Below are 27050 nucleotides of genomic sequence, written 5' to 3' on the forward strand. Positions count from 1 at the left end.
ACTATGTTCACTGACAATACACTCTTAAATACGTAGGCTGAGGCCTACCCCATCATTTCGTTTCAAACTCAGTTTTTTAATACACCAACGTGTGGATTATCTCATTCTTCTATCTAATGACATGCTAGTGACATCCGAGACTCTCCCCCCACACCCACACACACACACACATCAACCTGCGGATATTTTCAACTTCTACTCATCATCGGCTGTCGTCATCGGCTTCAAAAAGCTGGTATCGTTAACAACACAGCATCGATACTTTCGATTCGTCCGCGTTAGCTTCTACCGTTCAAACACAATTTTTTCCAAGGTCACGGCCGACCTGACATGCGCAGAGATAAGCTATTCCTGGACCAGTTATCGATAGCACCGTGACGTCACGTGTCTGATCTCCATCTCCCTTGCATTCCTGAATTTTGATTGGTTGACGTCCTATACATAAGTCTATTTTAAGACCAGAGCCAACAATAGCCAATTGTATTGGAAATTTGGTTGAATGTCAAATCAATGCTTCAGGATTAAATTCTTTACAACACAATCTTTTAAAAATACAATTCTAATTGGTTGTTTCGTAACAGTCTTTTTTTAAACGCGATTTTGTTTTTATCTTGAGATATGCACGAAACTTTGTTGTATATCCGTAGAGATATACTGGTCGCGTCCATATTGAGTACCATTTTGTTGTAAATCCGTGGAGATAACATGGTCTATATTGAGGCCACAAAGTTCCTAATCCACAAATAACTTGTTAAAAGTCTAAGAACCATGGACGTTCACATTTTAGTACAGTCAAATGTTAGACCAGCAGACGACCCAGTTCATCCAAACATTACCAATGGAACAGCAGCTACCAACAGACACATCACTGGATAAATGTCGCTAACGTGGCTGGTGGTCATGTAATAGCCAGTTGTTTGTTGGCTGACTGGCTGGATAGATGGCTTGATGACTTGGCTAGCTTGCTGGCTGTATATCTAGCTGTTTTACTAGCTGCCTGCCTGCCGTATTGCCTGATTGGTTAACTAGCTGCCTGCGTGTAGGACTGACTGGCTGGTTAACTAGCTGCCTGCCTGTGTGCTGGCTGGCCGACTGGCTGGTTAACTAGCTATGATTCTGTAACTAGATTCCAGCTAGTCCCGCGTGTAGCAGCTAATGCTAGCAGTCAGCTAGTCCCGTGTGTAGCAGCTAATGCTAGCAGTCAGCTAGTCCCGTGTGTAGCAGCTAATGCTAGCAGTCAGCTAGTCCCGTGTGTAGCAGCTAATGCTAGCAGTCAGCTAGTCCCGTGTGTAGCAGCTAATGCTAGCAGTCAGCTAGTCCCGTGTGTAGCAGCTAATGCTAGCAGTCAGCTAGTCCCGTGTGTAGCAGCTAATGCTAGCAGTCAGCTAGTCCCGCGGGCATTGAACTTGGAGGTAATCATGTGGTAGGGGGTGGATGAAAATAAATAAATATATTAGTGGGTAATAAGTGGAGCGATCTGAATAATGGGGGGAGAGATAGTCTGATCATTTCTATCCATGATAGTAGGATACAAGGTTTGTTTATTGTATAATATTGTGTTTTTATTCGTGCTTGATATGTGTTAAGTACAGCTAGACTGGGTTACAGAGTGAAACGCTTAATAGACGGCTTGAGGTTACGGCCAGAATTGGGCAGGGGTAAGATATGCGGCTAGAGTAGGGCAGGGGTAAGATAGACGGCTAGAGTAAGGCAGGGGTAAGATAGACGGCTAGAGTAAGGCAGGGGTAAGATAGACGGCTAGAGTAAGGCAGGGGTAAGATAGACGGCTAGAGTAAGGCAGGGGTAAGATAGACGGCTAGAGTAAGGCAGGGGTAAGATAGACGGCTAGAGTAAGGCAGGGGTAAGATATGCGGCTAGAGTAGGGCAGGGGTAAGATAGACGGCTAGAGTAAGGCAGGGGTAAGATATGCGGCTAGAGTAGGGCAGGGTTAAGATAGACGGCTAGAGTAAGGCAGGGGTAAGATAGACGGCTAGAGTAAGGCAGGGGTAAGATGGACGGCTAGAGTAAGGCAGGGGTAAGATAGACGGCCAGAGTAGGGCAGGGTTAAGATAGACGGCTAGAGTAAGGCAGGGGTAAGATAGACGGCTAGAGTAAGGCAGGGGTAAGATGGACGGCTAGAGTAAGGCAGGGGTAAGATAGACGGCCAGAGTAGGGCAGGGGTAAGGTAGACGGCTAGAGTAAGGCAGGGGTAAGATAGACGGCTAGAGTAGGGTAGGGGTAAGACAGACGGCTAGAGTAAGGCAGGGGTAAGATAGACGCTAGAGTAAGGCAGGGGTAAGATAGACGGCTAGAGTAAGGCAGGGGTAAGATTGACGGCTAGAGTAAGACAGGGGTAAGATAGACGGCTAGAGTAAGGCAGGGTTAAGATGGACGGCTTAAGTAGACGGCTATAAAATTAAGCTGTAGGACTGTAGCGGAAGCTGAGATGTAGATATTTTGAAGAACACTATACTAGGGTCCAGAATACACGACTGACATGGACGGCTAAAATATACGACTACGAGAGAGGGTTAAAATGGACGGCTAAAATATACGACTACACGAGAGGGTTAAAATGGACGACTAAAATATACGACTACGAAAGAGGATTAAAATGGACGGCTAAAAACGGCTAGTCGTCTAGGATTGATAGACTAGTCGCTTTGAATAGACGGCAAAATTAACCCCAACTTCCTGTCAGTTTGCCCCCAGCGATAATTAATTAATATCTTAATCTAAGACTTAACACCCTCCCCCTCCCCACCGTAGCATACTTTAAGACCTAGCCTAAAGCCACAGGTTGAAGTATGGGGTGGTTTAGTCACACACGCACTCAAGCGTGAAAATCCCAATTAGCCAGACCAATTTACTCAGCTATACTTAAGATATACGTCTGACATTTAATTTACTCAGCTATACTTAAGATATACGTCTGACATTCAATTTACTCAGCTCTACTCAAGATATACGTCTGACATTCAATTTACCCAGCTCTACTCAAGATATACGTCTGACATTTAATTTACTCAGCTATACTTAAGATATACGTCTGACATTCAATTTACTCAGTTCTACTCAAGATATACGTCTGACATTCAATTTACCCAGCTCTACTCAAGATATACGTCTGACATTCAATTTACTCAGCTCTACTCAAGATATACGTCTGACATTCAATTTACTCAGTTCTACTCAAGATATACGTCTGACATTCAATTTACTCAGCTCTACTCAAGATATACGTCTGACATTCAATTTACTCAGCTCTACTCAAGATATACGTCTGACATTTAATTTACTCAGCTCTACTCAAGATATACGTCTGACATTTAATTTACTCAGCTCTACTCAAGATATACGTCTGACATTCAATTTACTCAGCTCTACTCAAGATATACGTCTGACACTCAATTTACTCAGCTATACTCAAGATATACGTCTGACACTCAATTTACTCAGCTATACTCAAGATATACGTCTGACACTCAATTTACTCAGCTATACTCAAGATATACGTCTGACATTCAAACAATTCATGAAGCTGGGCTGACAGTCAGGCGCTCAAGAAAAATTCCTGTCCTTAAAACCTTAAAAAATATTCCTGACATTCAGACTGTATAAGATATATTCCTGACACTCAGACTGTACAAGATATATTCCTGACACTCAGACTGTATAAGATATATTCCTGACATTCAGACTGTACAAGATATATTCCTGACACTCAGACTGTACAAGATATATTCCTGACATTCAGACTGTATAAGATATATTCCTGACACTCAGACTGTACAAGATATATTCCTGACACTCAGACTGTATAAGATATATTCCTGACATTCAGACTGTACAAGATATATTCCTGACACTCAGACTGTACAAGATATATTCCTGACACTCAGACTGTACAATATATATATATATTCCTGACACTCAGACTGTACAAGATATAGGCCTATTCCTGACACTCAGACTGTACAAGATATATTCCTGACACTCAGACTGTACAAGATATATTCCTGACACTCAGACTGTACAAGATATATTCCTGACATTCAGACTGTATAAGATATATTCCTGACACTCAGACTGTACAAGATATATTCCTGACACTCAGACTGTATAAGATATATTCCTGACATTCAGACTGTACAAGATATATTCCTGACACTCAGACTGTACAAGATATATTCCTGACACTCAGACTGTACAATATATATATATATTCCTGACACTCAGACTGTACAAGATATAGGCCTATTCCTGACACTCAGACTGTACAAGATATATTCCTGACACTCAGACTGTACAAGATATATTCCTGACACTCAGACTGTACAAGATATAATTCCTGACAGACTGTACAAGATATATTCCTGACACTCAGACTGTACAAAAAATATTCCTGACACTCAGACTGTACAAGATATATTCCTGACACTCAGACCGTACAAAAAATATTCCTGACACCCAGACTGTACAAGATATATTCCTGACACTCAGACTGTACAAAAAATATTCCTGACACTCAGACTGTACAAAAAATATTCCTGACACTCAGACTGTACAAAATATATTCCTGACACTCAGACTGTATAAGATATATTCCTGACACTCAGACTGTACAAGATATATTGCTGAGAACTCAGACTGTACAAGATATATTCCTGACACTCAGACTATACAAGATAAATTCCTGACACTCAGACTGTATAAAAATATTCCTGACACTCAGACTGTACTAGATATATTCCTGACACTCAGACTATACAAGATATATTCCTGACACTCAGACTGTATAAAAATATTCCTGACACTCAGACTGTACAAAATATAATCCTGAGAACTCAGACTGTACAAGATATATTCCTGACAGACTGTACAAGATATATTCCTGACACTCAGACTGTATAAGATATATTCCTGACACTCAGACTGTACAAGATATATTCCTGACACTCAGACTGTACAAGATATATTCCTGACACTCAGACTGTATAAGATATATTCCTGACAGACTGTACAAGATATATTCCTGACACTCAGACTGTACAAGATATATTCCTGACACTCAGACTGTATAAGATATATTCCTGACACTCAGACTGTACAAGATATATTCCTGACACTCAGACTGTACAAGATATATTCCTGACACTCAGACTGTATAAGATATATTCCTGACACTCAGACTGTACAAAAAATATTCCTGACACTCAGACTGTACAAGATATATTCCTGACACTCAGACTGTATAAGATATATTCCTGACACTCAGACTGTATAAGATATATTCCTGACACTCAGACTGTATAAGATATATTCCTGACACTCAGACTGTACAAAAATATTCCTGACACTCAGACTGTACAAGATATATTCCTGACACTCAGACTGTACAAGATATATTTCCTGACACTCAGACTGTACAAGATAAATTCCTGACACTCAGACTGTACAAAAAATATTCCTGACATTCCCACTGTAGTCATACAAGATAAATTCCTGACACTCAGACTGTACAAAAAATATTCCTGACATTCCCACTGTAGTCATACAAGAAAAATTCCTGACACTCAGACTGTACAAGATATAGGCCTATTCCTGACACTCAGACTGTACAAGATATATTCCTGACACTCAGACTTTACAACATATAGGCCTATTCCTGATACTCAGACTGTATAAGATATATTCCTGACACTCAGACTGTACAGGATATAATTCCGACACCTGCCTTTGGAGTTGTCAATACTTAAACGGCTTTACAAACATATAATTACCTCCCCTAACTGTACAAGTATGGTATTTTAAAATCTTGTAATTACCTCCCTTATCTATACACTGATGGTGTATTAAAAAAATTGGAATTGCGAAAGCAGTTGTCGCCCTTAGGCAGGACTAAAAATAACCAATAACAAACACGATCTGAATATAAAGTTTCATAGAATGTGAATTCGTGTTGTTGTGTTTAAGATAAGGATTAGTGTTTTCGTGTTTAAGATCAGGATTAGTGTTGTCGTGTTTAAGATCAGGATTAGTGTTGTCGTGTTTAAGATAAGGATTAGTGTTGTCGTGTTTAAGATCAGGATTAGTGTTGTCGTGTTTAAGATCAGGATTAGTGTTGTCGTGTTTAAGATCAGGATTAGTGTTGTCGTGTTTAAGATCAGTATTAGTGTTGTCGTGTTTAAGATCAGAATTAGTGTTGTCGTGTTTAAGATCAGGATTAGTGTTGTCGTGTTTAAGATCAGGATTAGTGTTGTCGTGTTTAAGATCAGGATTAGTGTTGTCGTGTTTAAGATCAGGATTAGTGTTGTCGTGTTTAAGATCAGGATTAGTGTTGTCGTGTTTAAGATCAGGATTAGTGTTGTCGTGTTTAAGATCAGGATTAGTGTTGTCGTGTTTAAGATCAGGATTAGTGTTGTCGTGTTTAGGTAGCATAAACTGTGGGGTGTGGCGTGTTGTAATTTGAGACTCACTGTGTTAAAAACAATGAACTTAACGCTTGCTAGGTTTGTGAGCTTCGTATTGTCTTGACGGCTGGTCAATAAGTTGACATTTGTCTAAAGCTGGGCACCCATTGAAGGGAAACAACAATAGAACAATCTCTCTGTGTTCCTCTCAATGCGTGACATATGGAGGTTTTTGTCGTTATTCAAGTTTTGTGTAGTTTTTCAAGTTTTCTGTCGTTATTTAAATTTAAGTTTACTGTCGTTAATCAAGTTTTTTGTCGCTATTCATGTCTGTCGTTATTCAAGTTTTCTGTCTTTATTCAAATTATCTATCGTTAGTCGTGTCTTCTGTTGTTATTCGTTTTCTGTCGTATTCAAGTTCTCTGTTGTTATTTAAGTTTTACGTCGTTATTTAAGTTGAGGTTTCTGTCGTTATTCATGTTTTCTTTCGTTATTCAAGTTTTCTGTCATTATTCAAGTTTTCTGACGTTATTCAAGTTTTCTGACGTTATTCAAGTTTTCCGTCGTTATTCAAATTTTGTGTCGTTATTTAATTTTTCTGTCGTTATTCAAGTTTTCTGTCGTTAGTCGTGTCTGTATTTATTCAAGTTTTGTCGTTTTGCAAGTTTTCTGTCGTTATTCAAGTTTTCTGTCGTTATTCAAGTTTTCTGTCGTTATTCAAATGTTTTCTGTCGTTATTCAAGCTTTCTGTCGTTATTTAAGTTTTCTGTCGTTATTCAAGCTTTCTGTCGTTATTCAAGTTTTCTGTCGTTATTCAAGCTTTCTGTCGTTATTCAAGCTTTCTGTCGTTATTTAAGTTTTCTGTCGTTATTCAAGCTTTCTGTCGTTATTTAAGTTTTCTGTCATTATTCAAGTTCTCTGTCGTTTAGAACAGTTTCTTTCTGTTCCCTGCCAGTGTTCTAGTATAACAGTTCCTTTTCTCTGTACCTTACGCCAATGGTAGCAGTTCCCTTTTTTCACTTTGACGCCTGACGAACCCTATTGGAACAGTTCCCTGTGACGACCCTAAGTGCAGCAGTTCCCTCTGTTCCCGGCGTTGTTCCGTCAGTTAGCGTCTACTGCCTCGAGACCCAAATGAAGGTCATGGTGAAGAGGTTAGCACTGCCGTCAGATCAAAGGGCCGTTACTCGGGGGGGGGGGGGTGATTGAAGGGGCCGTCACTCGGCGTGTTTGATATACATATTCTCACATTCACACACTCTCACATGTAGCCATACACATACACTCACATTCACACACTCATTCAAACACACACAAACACTCACAGACACACTTACACACATAACACGGACACAGTTATAAACCTATACTTCTACCGAATGTATTTAAGTCTATTGTTAAGTTGACCATCAGTGAGTAAGATTGTTGCGCTAGCCTCTACTCACTAAATATTCAGGAAATCGCAAATCAATTCGTATCATAAAATCGATACCCACAAATCAATGCAAACCTCAGATCAGGATGGCTGGTGTAAGATGTAAGCATTGACGTGCTTACATTACAAATACATCTGACACCACAAGATCTGAGCTCATGCCACGTCCGACAGCCGCCCTTATAAAACAAATACATCATGCAAACATGCAACAAACACACCATGCAAACATGCAACAAAGACTAATATAATTATAGAAACAAAATACAAAGAAAAATAAGAACATCCTACAAATACAAATACGAATATTTGACGTTAAAATACCCGTTAACAAAAATAATTATACGAACATCCTTAACGTAAAAATGAACAAGTTTTAAGAAAAGAAGATGCAACTTAACCTCTGCAAAACAGTTTAGAAATTTTTTTTACTTGAGCAGGAATTTCTCTTATTATCAGTGGGACACTACAGACGATTGTCTAGGCTGGTCAGTTGTAGCTGGTCTGTTCTAGCTGGTCAGTTGTAGCTGGTCAGTTGTAGCTAGTTGTAGCTGGTCTGTTCTAGCTGGCCAGTCGTAGCTGGTCAGTAAACCTTGTCCAGTAAGTCGGTCAGCTAAAGATGACCTCGTAACCTGCATCGTTCGTCCTACAAGGTCACGTGAGCCCCCCCCCCCCCCCCCAGATGTGCTGTGATCAATATCCTTTCATTGACTTAATTATCTTCATCATCCACCAGATAGATTGCATGGCTGGCATTTCTCCACAAGCTGCCCACAAATGCCGTCCAACCTTTTTCAAAGTCATTAAACATTTCCTAACAGTTTTGTTAGCTTTAAACAATTATGTTTCAGATGATAAAAATCAAAGTCCCGGGGGAGGGCGAATGTGGGGGAGGGGTGGGGGTGGCTGTGAATGTTAGAAAAAATTTGTATCCATCTCATACAAAACACGGTGGGGACGAGGCTTTCAAGTTCATCTAGATACGGTGTGAAGATTAATTTGATGTGTAGTTTGTGTACATATTAATTTGATGTGTGGTTTGTGTACATATTAATTTGATGTGTGGTTTGTGTAAAGATTAATTTGATGTTTAGAGTTTGTGGAAAGATTAATTTGATGTGTAGAGTTTGTGGAAAGAATAATTTGATGTGTAGAGTTTGTGGAAAGATAAATTTATATTGATATTGTGTAATGATACAAAGATTAATTTGATGTAGATTTAGTGTTGTCATATACACTTTTAAATAGTGTAAATATGTGTCCGTGTGCATTTAGAGTCAAGAGTTTCAACCATTTTCAACGTGTGAAGTTAGGGTAAATTAGAGTCAGGGGCGTATACAGATTTTTGGGCTAAGAGGCATTTCGGGCAAGTGTCCATTCGGGCATTTGTCGCATTCGGGCAAGTGTCCATTCGGGCATTTGTCGCATTCGGGCAAGTGTCAATTCGGGAAATCGGCCTTCGGGCAAACGGCATTCGGGCAAGTGTCTTTCGGGAAAATGACGTAGACCCGGTAAAAAATACATTCAAACAGTACTCTGTAGAAAACAAAAGAACGTAATACCATGTAGGCCGACAACACAAAACAATTTATCACAAAAAAATAAAAATAAATAAATAGTAAAAATAAATATACACACAATACGATCAAAAACAATAAACGCAACAGAATCTGTTTTGTAATCCTTGTAAAAAAACACATTTAGATATAATGGAATATTAATTAAAACAAGCTAACTACAGTAGGGGAAGTAATCACTCTCTTATTATAAATTTCTATTTCTATAAATCAACACATGTAATTGTAATTATGAAATTCAGCCAGATCAATTATTACTTTAATATTTGATATAAAAGTTTACTGATATTTATTTTTTTAAAAATATTCTGAATTATTGTTTATTTAAGTTTTTAAGTAAATTCTTGGTCTTGCATATCTGATCTTTACATCTTTAAATAACTACTGCTTTTTATGTACTTTAAATATTATGTTTTTACATAATGATAAATTAGGGCTTAGATCACTGTATTGCTCACACACCTCTTTACTGGTTACTCTAAAATCAATCACAGTTTACCTGTTTCAAAAGCAATATTCACAGTTTACCTGTTTCGAAAGCAATGATTCTGATTGTAAATAAACAACTATAGGCTAGTTATTCTTCACTTGAAGTTTGCTTATTCATCTTTTGATGGCAGTTTTATTCTTATCCAGAGTGTTTTTATATTGTTTTAACAAATTTTACCGGGTGTAATTAAGTATATGTTTGTTAAGATCATCTTGAGTCTCATACTAACGGTCTGGAAGTTGTGTGAGAGTGTGTTTATTTTTCTATACATCTTTCAGTTAACCCCCCCCCCCCCGCCCCGTATATTTGCGTGGAGCTTTTAACACAATCCATCTAAAAATATGTGCATCTGTACAAGATGCCATTGGAACATATTCTCGTATTGTCATATCAAAGATAAATAAAATCTAGGCACACTTTAGGTAAACAATATCCCTACTTTTCCAGACTGATTTAAAACCCAAAGTTAATAGTCCTGCCGTATACGAGGGATGGCTTAATTGAGCGGATTACACTTGTGCATATAGATCGACGTGTGTGTGGATGACGATCTATACCTAGCAGTAATGACACAAACAGCAGATATACAGGCACTAAAGTGGACAAACATTGTGACAAAAAATAGCGCCTCCCACAAGCCTGGCGCTGAGGTATGCGCCGATATGTAAACCAAGAAATAGGCTATAGAGTATTGATCTACTTGCGATGTGTTCTTTAAAAATGTGATATTTAGGGTAGATACCATGACAGTTTTTAATTCGTAGTTTTAGTAATGTGATTGCTTTTTTTTTTGTTGTTGTTGCGAAACTTGTTTTAAATCCTTGAAATGGTAGTAGAGGGAGCGTCCCTGCCCCCCCCCCCCCCCGCCTCCCCGCCCCTCATCTACGTACGCTACTGATTAGAGTAAAGAATGTCTAGATTAGCATCCCTTGAATAAAACTGGACCGTTAAAAGTTCCTATTTTCTAGAACCATCCGCAGTTTCAGCCCCACGCTCAAGGACCACGTGTCCCCACCCCCGGGCGGACTCTGTCCCCACCCCCAGGCGGACTCTGTCCCACCCAGAAGATATCATTAGTTTAATCATCGTTCATACTTTATCATCGCCGATGTTATTTCAAAGGTTTATCATGGTTGTGCTTCTAACACGATTAATCCGAATGTTGAATCTGGTCAAATGTTGAATCTGGTCAAATATTGAATCTGATCAAATGTTGAATCTGATCAAATGTTGAATCTGATCAAATGTTGAATCTGGTCAAATATTGAATCTGGTCAAATATTGAATCTGGTCAAATATTGAATCTGATCAAATGTTGAATCTGATCAAATGTTGAATCTGATCAAATGTTGAATCTGGTCAAATGTAGAACCTAATAAAGACAATGTGACGGAATACGAAGTACCACGAATGTGATCTCGAGAATTAAAAAAAAACAATATTTGATTGCCTGCTAAAAAAGCGACAGTTCTAACAGCGCTAATTTTGTGGCTAGCAGAGATGAAGTAGCCTCGTTTGGAGAAGTAGGACGTCTAACTTGTTGAGCACGTGCTGAGAACAACTCACCCTCGTGCTTGCCTTACATGCGACCACAGCTCCCAAAATAGACACAGACACGCACACAAACACATATACAATAAAACCACAGATACATTTGTAGGGACTATTTTTATCCCTCCACATCACCCCCCCCCACGTCTAACGACGACTAGCCAGACCTGGATCCCTCCCCATCGCCCCCCCCCCTCCTCTATTCTCATCAGACCTGGATCCCGCCTAGTTTGACAGTTTGACAGGTATAGAATTGAAAAGAAAACTACCTTATCGTCTGCTAAAATTACCCCTGAATTCCTAATGGATCTGTCCTGAAATATTTTTGTCTTGGGGTTGAAATAATCTGCGGCCTCACAGCGTGGGGCGTGTGGTAGATGTTGTCTGTAATACAACATGGTGTGGTAGATGTTGTCTGTAATACAACATCGTGTGGTAGATGTTGTCTGTAATACAACATCGTGTGGTAGATGTTTGTAATACAACATCGTGTGGTAGATGGTGTCTGTTATACGACATGGTGTGGTAGATGTTTGTAATACAACATCGTGTGGTAGATGTTGTCTGTAATACAACATGGTGCGCCATGTGGTAGTCCACAGCGAGACCGCACTATCGACACCACTCAACTTTATTTCATCTGTGGATGTATGGCAGTCTACACGTAAATAGCCGTTCCTTCTGAATCTGATACATACATTATGTTTTTAGACTGAGCTGAAGTCCAAAGTGGCAACACATACATGCGAAATATCATTACCCCAAATTAACGTCATTCCTTTAATACAACATAAGCAACTACGACTGTTGTACTACGGACCAGCACACAAGTTTACCTTGGACGTCACGCAACCAGCCCTCGTTGAAACCAACCCGTGACGTCACACTGGCAACCTGCACTGAGAGCAACCCGTGACGTCACACTGAAAACCTGAACTGAGAGCAACCCTAGTTGCTGTATTCCACACAACAGTTGTGTATTGACTGGTGCATCAAGTACACAGAGATTCCTCAGCTAATGACTTAATATGTCTGACGTCATTATCTGCTGTCTATGACTGTCTGACGGTAGTGTTGACATTTGACGCTACTGGTTGTGTGTATAAATATAAACTGTCTTGACATATGTCATGTCATCTATCATGCCATCTTAAACAAATGTTTTACAAGGTCATACACTTGTCTTATGTACTCGTGTATAGTGTATGTGGGGTGAAATCATTGATGTGTTTGCTGGGTAGGGTGTGTTGCGTATGGTGTGTTGAGGGTGTGTGTAGTGTATGTTGTTTTGTGGGTGTGTAGTGTATGGTGTGTTGAGTGGGTGTGTAGTGTATGGTGTGTTGAGTGGGTGTGTAGTGTATGGTGTGTTGAGTGTGTGTGTAGTGTATTGTGTGTTGAGTGGGTGTGTAGTGTATGGTGTGTTGAGTGTGTGTGTAGTGTATTGTGTGTTGAGTGGGTGTGTAGTGTATGGTGTGTTGAGTGTGTGTGTAGTGTATGGTGTGTTGAGTGTGTGTGTAGTGTATTGTGTGTTGAGTGGGTGTGTAGTGTATGGTGTGTTGAGTGTGTGTGTAGTGTATTTAGTGTTGAGAGTGTGTGTAGTGTATGCTGTGTTGAGAGTATGTTGACGGTACATCAACCATGTGTTAACTAAAAGTGTACGTGTTACTAAGATGGCGCGCTAGATCCTCAGAGATCAGCAAGTAGACCACTGCACCAATTTCTGATGACAACAGACAGTGTTATGGTGTATCTGATGACAACAGACAGTGTTATGGTGTATCTGATGACAACAGACAGTGTTATGGTGTATCTGATGACAACAGACAGTGTTATGTTGTACCTGACATTGAGCTAATCAGCCACATCAAACATTGGGTGTCAGGAAACAGCGGCCATCACTCCTGCGTCAGAGACACGTTGTGGTGAGATTTGTTTAACGCCCGAACACGTTCAATGTTTACATAATGGCCCGCTTACACCCTAACACCCTGACACCTTGACCGTTGACGCTTTTGTTAAGAGGAGAAAAGCCCAATATGCCGACCTTGACCCTAGCTGACCTTGGCCCCACACCCAAGTTTTAGTACCCGCTACCCCGTCATTATTATTCCTGTCTGTCTGGGTCTGAAGAGGTAAGCTTGATGGAATTCTGGGAAATTTTTACTGGGGGGTGTTATAGTTACCACACCACTGGTGTCTGGCCATGTCTTGGTGTGGCCAGTTTGGGTGGCCACGTCTAGGTGTGGCCAGTTTGGGTGGCCACGTCTAGGTCTGGTCAGTTTGGGTGGCCACGTCTAGGTCTGGTCAGTTTGGGTGGCCACGTCTGGGTGTGGCCAGTTTGAGTGGCCACGTCTGGGTGTGGCCAGTAGGGGTGGCCATGTCTAGGTGTGGCCAGTTTGGGTGGCCACGTTTAGGTCCGTGGTCTAGGTGTCACCAACTATGTTTATCACCTATTGTATAACGTCTATGTAAGCGGCTGTATGCAATACCTATGTAAGCGACTGTATGTAACGCCTATGTAAGCCACTGTATGTGAAGCCTCTCTAAGCGGCTGTAAATAACGCCTATGTAAGCGCCTACCTACCGTGTATTACCAAGCTCAAGATATGAAGCCTTTGGAATTCTATTTTCGCATGCCGACGTCAGTGGGTTATTCACGAGACGAAGTGAGGTCAATGCCCTTGACGTCACCACCAGATTTCCATAAAATTTTGTTTACAGCTCCAGGGTATGACGTCATTCGTCCTGCCCGCGTCACACCGGATGTCACGGTGACATCACAGCTGTGACAGACTTTTATCGTCTGCTTCCCGTCAGTGACCGATGCAGACGGGAAGATTTGGTGTGGTCAGGTCTTTTTTGAGTTTTCTTTTAACACAGTGTTGTGTGTTTTCTTTAAACACGGTGTTGTGTGTTTTCTTTAAACACCGTGTTGTGTGTTTACTTTAAACACCGTGTTGTGTGTTTACTTTAAACACAGTGTTGTGTGTTTTCTTTAAACACAATGATGTGTGTTGACGAAAAGTCCTGGGTCGAGACGCCCACTCCACATCTAAATCAGAGTTTCTACCAGGCATCTTCCGAATGAAATTTATATAGAAAATATATACTTTTACCAGTGTCCATCCACCCGGAATGTTTAGTCCGCGCCCCCCCCCCCCCCCCCCCCCCCCCACAAAAAATATATTTCAAGTGCCCCTGGATGAAACACTGCTTTAAATGTCTTTAACTACCGAAGACACTAACACTACCTGTTCTGTTTCTACTATGATGTGTCTTTTTTGAACTTTGTGGCCAAACACCTTATTTTACTATTTAAAAGAATTTTCTTAGTCAAATGTAAATATTTAGCCATTTTTTTGGTAATATTTGCCTATTTGTCTTGGGAAACATAGCCTATTTGTGTAGAGAAACATTGCCTATTTGTGTAAGGAAACATTGCATATTTGTGTAGGGAAACATTGCCTATTTGTGTAGGGAAACATTGCCTATTTGTGTATGGAAACATTGCCTATTTGTGTAGGGAAACATTGCCTATTTGTGTAGGGAAACATTGCCTACTTGTGTAGGGAAACATTGCCTATTTGTGTATGGAAAGAAACATTGCCTATTTGTGTAGGGAAACATTGCCTATTTGTGTAGGGAAACATTGCCTATTTGTGTAGGGAAACATTGCCTATTTGTGTAGGGAAACATTGCCTATTTGTGTAGGGAAACATTGCCTATTTGTGTAGGGAAACATTGCCTATTTGTGTAGAAAAACATTGCATACTTGCGTAAAAAAAGTATCTTATTTATGTATGAGAGTAGAAAAAATAAAACAATATTTACCAAATTACTGCATCATAAAACTCACTCAAAGGAAGGTTGCGTCATAAAACTGACATTTCCGTTAGAATTGCCTGCACCAGGACTGGCTTAGGCCTAATCTGACCCCCCACCCCCCCCACCCCACCTCAACTGTAAGAAATATTTGTGTACCATTTTCTCACGGTTAATTACCCGGTTAACCCACCATTCCATCCATCTCCAATAAAGATCAGCCTCCAGAAGAAAAATATTTTATTTCTCCTGTTGTCGTTGGTGGTGGTGAGTAAATAACTATGGTTGGTGAGGTTGTCAGGGTTGGTGGTGAGGTTGTCAGGGTTGGTGTAGAAAGTTGTTGGTGTCAGGGTGGTGTAGAAAGTTGTTGGTGTCAGGGTTGTTGTAGAAAGTTGTTGGTGAGGTTGTCAGTGACGCACGAAGTCAGGATTTGCTGACACCCCCCCCCCCCCCACGGTTTAGTTTGCTGGTTGCGGCTGAACGCTTGATTTACTTGGACTAAACCCAACACTAACTCCAGGTTACCTTAATTAAAACCATCAGGCTGTTGCGCAATTTCGTTACATTAGATTTAACATCAGCATATTGTATTTCTTCGTATGGTTCGGGGCTAACAGTGCCACGATATTTTAATTACTTCAGCTCGTCAAAGATTTATGGTAAACAAAGCTCGCTGTCTTGTTAGCATTTAACGTGTATATTCCTAATATTTTATTTTCCTAGTATATTAGCAATATGTTGCAAGGATTAACGAGGATTTTCCGGGGTTGTTTAGTGCTGTTTCCTTGTTTCAGCCTCGATCTAAAGCTGTTTCTCTGTTTCAACCTCGATCTAATGCAGTTTCCCCGAGACTCTAGTGCTAGCCAAGACCCATGTTGTTTCACTGACTAACCTTGCTGTTTCCCTGTTTCAGACCCTGGTAGCCGAGACTCTAGTGCTGGCCAAGACCCATGTTGTTTCACTGACTATTGTTTCCCTGTTTCAGACCCTGGTAGCCGAGACTCTAGTGCTAGCCAAGACCCATGTTGTTTCACTGACTAACCCTGCTGTTTCCCTGTTTCAGACCCTGGTAGCCGAGACTCTAGTGCTAGCCAAGACCCATGTTGTTTCACTGACTAACCCTGCTGTTTCCCTGTTTCAGACCCTGGTAGCCGAGACTCTAGTGCTAGCCAAGACCCATGTTGTTTCACTGACTAACCCTGCTGTTTCCTTGTTTCAGACCCTGGTAGCTGAGACTCTAGTGCTAGCCAAGACCCATGTTGTTTCACTGACTAACCCTCTTCTGTTTCCCTGTTTCAGACCCTGGTAGCCGAGACTCTAGTGCTAGCCAAGACCCATGTTGTTTCACTGACTAACCCTCTTCTGTTTCCCTGTTTCAGACCCTGGTAGCCGAGACTCTAGTGCTAGCCAAGACCCATGTTGTTTCCCTGACTAACCATGTTGTTTCCCTGTTTCAGACCCTGGTAGCCGAGACTCTAGTGCTAGCCAAGACCCATGTTGTTTCACTGTTTCACTGACTAACCCTGCTGTTTCCCTGTTTCAGACCCTGGTAGCCGAGACTCTAGTGCTAGCCAAGACCCATGTTGTTTCACTGACTAACCCTGCTGTTTCCCTGTTTCAGACCCTGGTAGCCGAGACTCTAGTGCTGGCCAAGACCCATGTTGTTTCACTGACTAACCCTGCTGTTTCCTTGTTTCAGACCCTGGTAGCCGAGACTCTAGTGCTAGCCAAGACCCATGTTGTTTCACTGACTAACCCTGCTGTTTCCCTGTTTCAGACCCTGGTAGCCGAGACTCTAGTGCTAGCCAAGACCCATGTTGTTTCACTGACTAACCTTGCTGTTTCCTTGTTTCAGACCCTGGTAGCCGAGACTCTAGTGCTAGCCAAGACCCATGTTGTTTCACTGTTTCACTGACTAACCCTGTTGTTTCCCTGTTTCAGACCCTGGTAGCCGAGACTCTAGTGCTAGCCAAGACCCATGGGTACGTGGAGAAGATCGAGCACGAGCTGGAAGAAGAACTTCAGAGGGAGAACACAGAGCCGCCCAACAGGATCTTGGCAAAGTAAGTAGGCAAGTAGGCATTCAGGTGGCTAGGCAAGTAGGCATTCAGGTGGCTAGGCAAGTAGGCATTCAGGTGGCTAGGCAAGTAGGCATTCAGGTGGCTAGGCAAGTAGGCATTCAGGTGGCTAGGCAAGTAGGCATTCAGGTGGCTAGGCAAGTAGGCATTCAGGTGGCTAGGCAAGTAGGCATTCAGGTGGCTAGGCAAGTAGGCATTCAGGTGGCTAGGCAATACACAGAATAGTGGCTAGACAATACGTCAATCTAGTAGCTAGGCAAGACGTCATAATAGTGGCTAGCAAGACGTCAATCTAGTGGCTAGGCAAGACGTGATAACAGTGGCTAGGCAAGACGTCAAAATAGTGGCTAGCAAGACGTCATTGTATCCTCTGATGTAAGAACATGCTTAGCGTTGTTCCAATTGAAAGCAATAAATATCACCTGTATATCAACGGACAGGTAACAACATTGGTGTTAGGCCAATAATAATCAACCTTATGTTTATCTGTTGAAATAGGAGATGTTCAATCAACGGGAAGTTGTATTTTTATGAGGAGATTTAAAGATAAAATAAACATATAGCGTGAGCCGAAGGAAATCATCAGGGCAATTTTTTATTTATTTTAAATGCAGTTTCAGAAGGGAAAACTTTTAGAATCAGCATTTGACATTTTAAACGTGTGTAGGTTTAGACGGATGTTATAAGCAAGAATGGTTTTATAACTAGACGAAACTAGACTAGAATAGACTTCAGACTAGACTCTAGACGAAACTAGACTTGAATAGACTTCAGACTAGACTCTAGACGAAACTAGATAGAATAGACTTCAGACTAGACTCTAGACGAAACTAGATAGAATAGACTTCAGACTAGACTCTAGACGAAACTAGATAGAATAGACTTCAGACTAGACTCTAGACGAAACTAGATAGAATAGACTTCAGACTAGACTCTAGACGAAACTAAACTAGAATAGACTTCAGACTAGACTCTAGACGAAACTAGATAGAATAGACTTCAGACTAGACTCTAGACGAAACTAGATAGAATAGACTCCAGACTAGACTCTAGACGAAACTAGATAGAATAGACTTCAGACTAGACTCTAGACGAAACTAGATAGAATAGACTTCAGACTAGACGAAACAGTTGTCTTTTTTAAATAGCTAGGTTTTTAAATAATGATACGGTCGTTTTTATTTCCTCCGCTGTATTAGGAAAATATTTTTTAAATTAATCGTAAGCTTTATCAAGTGAATCAAATCTGATCAATTTTTATTGAGCTTATAAAGTCTGATCAAGTTTTATGGAATCGATAAAGTCTGATGAAATTTTATGGAATCGATAAAGTTTGATCAAGTTTTATGGAATCGATAAAGTCTGATCAAGTTTTAAGGAATCGATAAAGTCTGATCAAGTTTTATGGAATCGATAAAGTCTGATCAATTTTTATGGAATCGATAAAGTCTGATCAAGTTTTATGGAATCGATAAAGTCTGATCAAGTTTTATGGAATCGATAAAGTCTGATCAAGTTTTATGGAATCGATAAAGTCTGATCAAGTTTTATGGAATCGATAAAGTCTGATCAAGTTTTATGGAATCGATAAAGTCTGATGAAATTTTATGGAATCGATACAGTTTGATCAAGTTTTATGTAATCGATAAAGTCTGATCAAGTTTTAAGGAATCGATAAAGTCTGATCAAGTTTTATGAAATCGATAAAGTCTGATCAAGTTTTATGGAATCGATAAAGTCTGATCAAGTTTTATGGAATCGATCAAGTCTGATCAAGTTTTATGGAATCGATAAAGTCTGATCAAGCTTTATGGAATCGATAAAGTCTGATCAAGTTTTATGGAATCGATAAAGTCTGATCAAGTTTTATTGTGATTGATGCCTGACGATATGCCCATATAAGGAGATGCCCTAGACTGACAGCTGCAGACAGATGAGCCAATATCCGTAATGATAGACAGCGGAGGGGAGATAACCTCAGCATAACGAACACATACACAGATATATGTTTATGCCAGGACAAGCCAGCATAAGATCATAAGCCATTACACTCTTGTGTGAATAAAGATGATCACACACTTGTGTGAATAAAGATTATACTTAATGATTACCTCACCCTTTGCTTTAGGTACATCATCCCCTCCTCACCCCCCCACCCCCCCCCCCCCACACACACACACACATGTGTACATGTGACACACCTGTCAGCAGTGGCGTAGCCAGGATCGTCTCAAGGGGGGGGGGTTCCAATTTTTACCCGGGGACAAACTTTCGATTTTGCACCCCCCCCCCTCAAACTTTCGATTTGCACCCCCCCCCCCCCTCAAACTTTCGATTTGCACCCCCCCTCAAACTTTCGATTTGCACCCCCCCCCTCAAACTTTCGATTTGCACCCCCCCTCATACTTTTTATATATACCGAGGGGTCTATGGGGGGGGGTTATGACCCCCCCCTAACCCCCCCTGCCTACGCCACTGCCTGTCAGACACCTCCAGAAACACCCCTATTGCACGCACAGAAACACCCCTATTGCACGCACAGAAACACCCCTATTGCACGCACAGAAACACCCCTATTGCACGCACAGAAACACCCCTATTGCACGCACAGAAACACCCCTATTGCACGCACAGAAACACCCCTATTGCACGCACAGAAACACCCCTATTGCACGCACAGAAACACCCCTATTGCACGCACAGAAACACCCCTATTGCACGCACAGAAACACCCCTATTGCACGCACAGAAACACCTCAATTGCACGCACAGAAACACCTCTATTGCACGCACAGAAACACCCCTATCGCACGCACAGAAACACCTCTATTGCACGCACAGAAACACCCCTATCGCACGCACAGAAACACCTCTATTGCACACACAGAAACACCTCTATTGCACACACAGAAACACCTCTATTGCACGCACAGAAACACCTCTATTGCAAGCACAGAAACACCTCTATTATACACACAGAAACACCTCTATTGCACACACAGAAACACCTCTATTGCACGCACAGAAACACCTCTATTGCAAGCACAGAAACACCTCTATTATACACACAGAAACACCTCTATTGCACACACAGAAACACCTCTACGCACAGAAACACCTCTATTGCACGCACAGAAACACCTCTACGCACAGAAACACCTCTATTGCACGCACAGAAACACCTCTATTACACGCACAGAAACACCCCAAAGTGCTAATACAATCAAATTAAAATTACATTTTTAAACATTAAGGAAGACATTTCGGCCACGAGTTTAACTTAACACTCGGAAAGACGGAAGACATTTCTAGATCGTTCAACTCGAGTGCAGTCAACACCCGGCTCCCTAACGGCGGCGCCCTAACCGACCCCCCCCCCTCCCACCACGCCCACGCCAGAACATGCTAACGTTCTTACCCCCAAATCATTTAGATGACGTCATAACCAGCCCACTATGATGGCGCCCTCACTCCCGGCCATATTTAGCTTGCGCCCCTAACCCGCGCTATATCGATGACGTCATAGACCCCCCCCCCCCCCCCCGCCCCACCCCTGTTTATGAACACGGGCCCGCCTACCAGATTTAGGAAAAAAACAAATTCAGGAACGATAATCCCTGCAAGTTGGACAGATCCGGGCGGCATGATTGATCACGTGATGGCTTATGCAGATTAGGTTAAGGTCAGTCCTTAATGGGCCGGCAGTCACGTGACGAGGGAGAAAATAAACCTGACATCTAGACACAACACCCCCCCCCCCCCCCCAGACACGGGGTACAAAAACAGCATCTCAATCCAACACCTCCTTCAGGCACTAGCCCTCAATCGTCGAAATAGTTGCTAGACTTGACGACGATTGTTATGTTAAACCTTGCCTCGACTCACGAACACAAACATACACATACACACACACATACACACATACAGCCTCCCACGATGGTGAGCAGGTGAATGATGTTCGGATCGCGTTTAAAAAAGCTTTTTGCCTAGAGCCTGTTGCCGTCAAATTTAGATCTTGTTGCCGTCAACTTGTTGCCTAGAGCCTGTTGCCGTCAACTTGTTGCCGTCAGCTTGTTGCCGTCAGATCTAGATCCTGTTGCCGTCAGCTTTTTGCCGTCAGATCTAGATCCTGTTGCCGTCAGATTGTTGCCGTTAGATCTAGATCCTGTTGCCGTCAGCATGTTGCCGTTAGATCTAGATCCTGTTGCCGTCAGATTGTTGCCGTTAGATATAGATCCTGTTGCCGTCAGCATGTTGCCGTCAGATCTAGATCCTGTTGCCGTCAGCATGTTGCCGTCAGATCTAGATCCTGTTGCCGTCAGCATGTTGCCGTCAGATCTAGATTCTGTTGCCCTCAGCTTGTTGCCGTCAGATCTAGATCCTGTTGCCGTCAGCATGTTGCCGTCAGATCTAGATCCTGTTGCCTTCAGCATGTTGTCGTCAGATCTAGATCCTGTTGCCGTCAGCATGTTGCCTCGACTCACGAACACAAACATACACATACACACACACATACACACATACAGCCTCCCACGATGGTGAGCAGGTGAATGATGTTCGGATCGCGTTTAAAAAAGCTTTTTGCCTAGAGCCTGTTGCCGTCAAATTTAGATCTTGTTGCCGTCAACTTGTTGCCTAGAGCCTGTTGCCGTCAACTTGTTGCCGTCAGCTTGTTGCCGTCAGATCTAGATCCTGTTGCCGTCAGCTTTTTGCCGTCAGATCTAGATCCTGTTGCCGTCAGATTGTTGCCGTTAGATCTAGATCCTGTTGCCGTCAGCATGTTGCCGTTAGATCTAGATCCTGTTGCCGTCAGATTGTTGCCGTTAGATATAGATCCTGTTGCCGTCAGCATGTTGCCGTCAGATCTAGATCCTGTTGCCGTCAGCATGTTGCCGTCAGATCTAGATCCTGTTGCCGTCAGCATGTTGCCGTCAGATCTAGATTCTGTTGCCCTCAGCTTGTTGCCGTCAGATCTAGATCCTGTTGCCGTCAGCATGTTGCCGTCAGATCTAGATCCTGTTGCCGTCAGCATGTTGTCGTCAGATCTAGATCCTGTTGCCGTCAGCATGTTGCCGTCAGATCTAGATCCTGTTGCCGTCAGCATGTTGCCGTCAGATCAAGATCATGTTGCCGTCAGATTGTTGCCTTCGGATCTAGATCCTGTTGCCGTCAGATCTAGATCCTGTTGCCGTCAGCTTGTTGCCGTCAGCTTGTTTCCTAGAGCCTGTTGCCGTCAGCATGTCGCCGTCAGATCTAGATCCTGTTGCCGTCAGCATGTTGCCGTCAGATCTAGATCCTGTTGCCGTCAGCATGTTGCCGTCAGATCTAGATCCTGTTGCCTTCAGCATGTTGCCGTCAGATCTAGATCCTGTTGCCTAGAGCCTGTTGCCGTCAGATCTAGATCCTGTTGCCGTCAGCATGTTGCCGTCAGATCTAGATCCTGTTGCCGTCAGCATGTTGCCGTCAGATCTAGATCCTGTTGCCTAGAGCATGTTGCCGTCAGATCTAGATCCTGCCTAGAGCTTGTTGCCCTCAGATCTAGATCCTGTTGCCGTCAGCTTGTTGCCGTCAGATCTAGATCCTGTTGCCGTCAGATCTAGATCCTGTTGCCGTCAGATCTAGATCCTGTTGCCGTCAGATCTAGATCCTGTTGTCGTTAGCTTGTTGCCGTCAGTTTGGTGCCGTCACGTCTAGATGCTGGTGCCGTCACGTCTAGATGCTGGTGCCGTCACGTCTAGATGCTGTGGTTCAATTAATAATTAGGTCTGTCGTCCAACCCCCCCCCCACATCGTCGACAGGGGACATTACTCTAATTACCTTTACATTGTTTACAATCATAGTTGGGCAATGAAACTGGGAAAACTGGCCAAGCAACAATAACATAATGTACACATGTGGAACTGATACAACACGCTGTATACACATAACAATCATATAACATTCTGTACACATAGCAGTGTCATGATATTTGCTAAATCAGATGTCATATCTGACATGATATTTGACATGCCATTTAACATCGCATTGGACATGACATCTTACATGAGATCTGACTTGACATATGTCATGACATCTGACTTGACATATGTCATGACATCTGACTTGACATATGTCATGACATCTGACTTTCCATATGGCATGACATATATTTCAGCTACTACAAAATCAGGGGTAGCTTAGCCATCACAGAACCATGCGTGTAGTTGCCATATGCTTTCACTGCGTGTATACAGCCATTCAGGCCTCACCCTAGTGCTCTAACTTTCGACCTCACGGCTCCGTTTGTTTATATTATCATTCCCTCTTTTTACTAGATTTTTGTAACGTGAAAGGAAACAAATTCAGTTTTATGTTTGACATCATGGCATTAACGTAATTTCCTCAGTCATTAAATATTGACACAGTCCTTTGTTATCTGATACATCTTGTGTGTGGTTGTGTGTGTGGTTGTGTGAGTTGCTGAATGTGTGGGTTGTTGAATGTGTGGGCGTGTATTAAAACATGCGCCACACATTTTTTGAATGTATGGGTTGCCATGGACCAACTTACATTGAAACAGTTGCACGTGTTTGCTAATTTTTCAAAGGAAACTAAATCAGCTGTAAATCAATAGGTTTTTGGGAGAGCAATACATAAGGGGCCGTTATATATACATTTAACAGACTACACACATATATAAATATACATTATATATATATATATATATATATATATATATATATATATATATATATATATATATATATATATATATATATACAGGATTTGGTCTGTGTAAACCGATCTCAGCGTGAGAACCAGATGGCTAAGAGAACACCGGTTACGTTTTGTGTTAACGTTTAATTTATTCAGACGTCGGTGTCTAAAATCATAATCATAAATTTTAAACGTCTTTTATAAGTGAGACGCTTAATTACGTTTTTAATAATAAATTGCCGTTATTTACATTTGACCCATTTTCAGACAGGTAAACAAGTATCTCTGAGAGACTGACACATTCATTAATGAAATTGTACTCATTAAATCATCATTAATTAATGAAAGCGGGTGGAGGGGCTATTAATTATTAATTGTTGGTCACTGGGCATTAAGACAAGGACTCAGCAGGTTTTGAAGTTACCTACGGTAGTTATGGGTTGGGTTTCAATGGCTACATATTTCATCTTTAAAGAGAGGGTTGGTCTGGGTCTTAAGGGTTTTGATGGGTCTTGGAATGTTGGTGGGTCTGGGGGCACTAAGAATTTAAAAGGTTTACACAGTGTTCAGTATTAGAGCCGTTTAGTGAAGTGACATGACATACCACCCCACACAAACGTCACTGACACCTTAGATTAAAGCTTATTATTGAAGTGACATGACATACCACCCCACACAAACGTCACTGACACCTTAGATTAGAGCCGTTTAGTGAAGTGACATGACATACCACCCCACACAAACCAATCAACAGCCCAGTGTTAATGAACCTTTATCTGCCCTCCCCCCACTCTTCTCTGTTTTTCCCAAGGGCCCTGAATGAGGACAATAAAGTGTTTCTCTTACTCTACAGATGGAGGAGAAACGGGGAGAAGGTCCTTAAGAACAAGTACACCCTCCTCACTGTCGCCCTCTTCTGCGTCACGGAGTGCGCCCTCATCCTGGGGGAGCTCTTTCTTGACCTTCAGAAGGTCAAAGGTAGGTCATTCAGGTTTTTAAGTAGGAGCAATTGTAGTGATATCTAGCAGCACGATTAACAAATACGTAGTGCACAGACAGTTATTGGTGAGAAGTAGTTCTTCTTCTTCGTTCTCAATTGTAATGTAGGAAGTTATTCCCTTGAACACAATAAAGTATTACGTGTCAACATGTTATATGGAAGGGATTCCCTTGAACACAATAAAGTATTACGTGTCAACATGTTATATGGAAGGGATTCCCTTGAACACAATAAAGTATTACGTGTCAACATGTTATATGGAAGGGATTCCCTTGAACACAATAAAGTATTACGTGTCAACATGTTATATGGAAGGGATTCCCTTGAACACAATAAAGTATTACGTGTCAACATGTTATATGGAAGGGATTCCCTTGAACACAATAAAGTATTACGTGTCAACATGTTATATGGAAGGGATTCCCTTGAACACAATAAAGTATTACGTGTCAACATGTTATATGGAAGGGATTCCCTTGAACACAATAAAGTATTACGTGTCAACATGTTATGCACCATCCAAACCGCTGGCTCCATCTTTTCTTTATGAATTAGCCTCCATAACGTTGCCTATCTAAGAGTGAACTACAAGGTAGCCGTTGTCTCTCCTTGATTTTGTCGCATCCACAGCTATCGAGCCTCATCTACACGAGGGTTCGAACTAGAGACTTTTTGGTTCATCAACCACGAATTTAACTGACTCGACAATGCCGAATAAGTAGTTGTCAAAGATCCTAGAATAGAAGCAATTAGCATACTATAAACATTTGACACAAACTGAAAGAGTTTGGTTGTTGGGTGACTTTTTGGGGTGATGTTGTGTGGTGTCGTTGTGTGGTGTCTTTGTGGGGTGGCGTTGTGGGGTGACCTGAACATGTTTCTACGAACATTGCGACATAAAATAGGGATTTTCTGAGTGAGGACATTGTCCTATACTTTAGGACCGAGGAGTTTTAAATCCTAGTCACACAGATGTGTGTTATAACACACGTGCTGTGTGTATGAAGTGTGTGACATCTATAACATTTCAAACAGTCAACAGGTCGGGTGTTGACCCCTTCTACATCAAGAGACTAAAACCTATCGCTGGTCAGTCGACCCGGCTAAACCCACAGTGGTAAACTTCTACCACAGTGGTTAACTTCTACCACAGTGGTTAACTTCAACCACAGTGGTTAACTTCTACCACACTGGTTAACTTCTACCACAGTGGTTAACTTCTAACCTCAATCTAGATTTTAAAAAATCAATACGATTCTTAACAAATCTTCCATTTGATTAAAATAGAAACATAATTGGAACCAGCAGTTTATTTAAAAAAACACCTAACAATTTCCATTAAAACCTGAATTAATTAAAGCGCAACAATGCATATTTGAATGGTAACAAAAACACCACATCAGATATTGCCATCTCTACGTGGCGGAACACTGAATCACGTGACCCCCACATGCGGCAGGCGGTCATCACGTGGTACAATATTCATGCTTTGATTGGTCGAAATGTCAACATCGGCGCTGCCTAACATTTAAAACAGCGAGGCCCAGTTGGCATCTGACTTGTCATATTGTGACATTTGGCCAATCTAGGTCATGGTCCCCAATGGTGTTTGTTGTTTGTGTGGTCAATCTAGGTCATGGTCCCCAATGGTGTTTGTTGTTTGTGTGGTCAATCTAGGTCATGGTCCCCAATGGTGTTTGTTGTTTGTGTGGTCAATCTAGGTCAAGGTCCCCAATGGTGTTTGTTGTTTGTGTGGTCAATCTAGGTCAAGGTCCCCAATGGTGTTTGTTGTTTGTGTGGTCAATCTAGGTCAAGGTCCCCAATGGTGTTTGTTGTTTGTGTGGTCAATGTAGGTCAAGGACAACCGTTGGCTTGTTGTTTGAGGTTGACTGGCTGGTCTGTTATTTGATATCCTCCAGAAATGTCCACTATATGTCTGCCAAATGTCCACAATATGTCTGCTAAATGTTCAACCGGTGACGTCACA

At 41.7% G+C, this 27050-nt stretch overlaps 1 protein-coding gene across 1 annotated transcript in view; it reads left to right on the forward strand.

The window, feature by feature from the left end:
- Positions 1–26588, forward strand: part of LOC131958020 (uncharacterized) — a 63228-nt gene extending 36640 nt beyond the window's left edge. Inside the window, exons 2-4 of the mRNA XM_059322904.1 lie at positions 17230–17351; positions 24917–25041; positions 26467–26588. Of these exons, the coding sequence (XP_059178887.1) occupies positions 17230–17351; positions 24917–25041; positions 26467–26588 (369 nt within the window). The remainder of the gene's footprint in view (positions 1–17229; positions 17352–24916; positions 25042–26466) is intronic.
- The last annotated feature ends 462 nt before the right edge of the window (positions 26589–27050 follow it).

This window comes from Physella acuta, unplaced genomic scaffold (assembly GCF_028476545.2).
Source record: "Physella acuta isolate Inbredline_101_S28 unplaced genomic scaffold, ASM2847654v3 ptg001284l, whole genome shotgun sequence".
Lineage (NCBI taxonomy): Eukaryota > Metazoa > Mollusca > Gastropoda > Physidae > Physella > Physella acuta.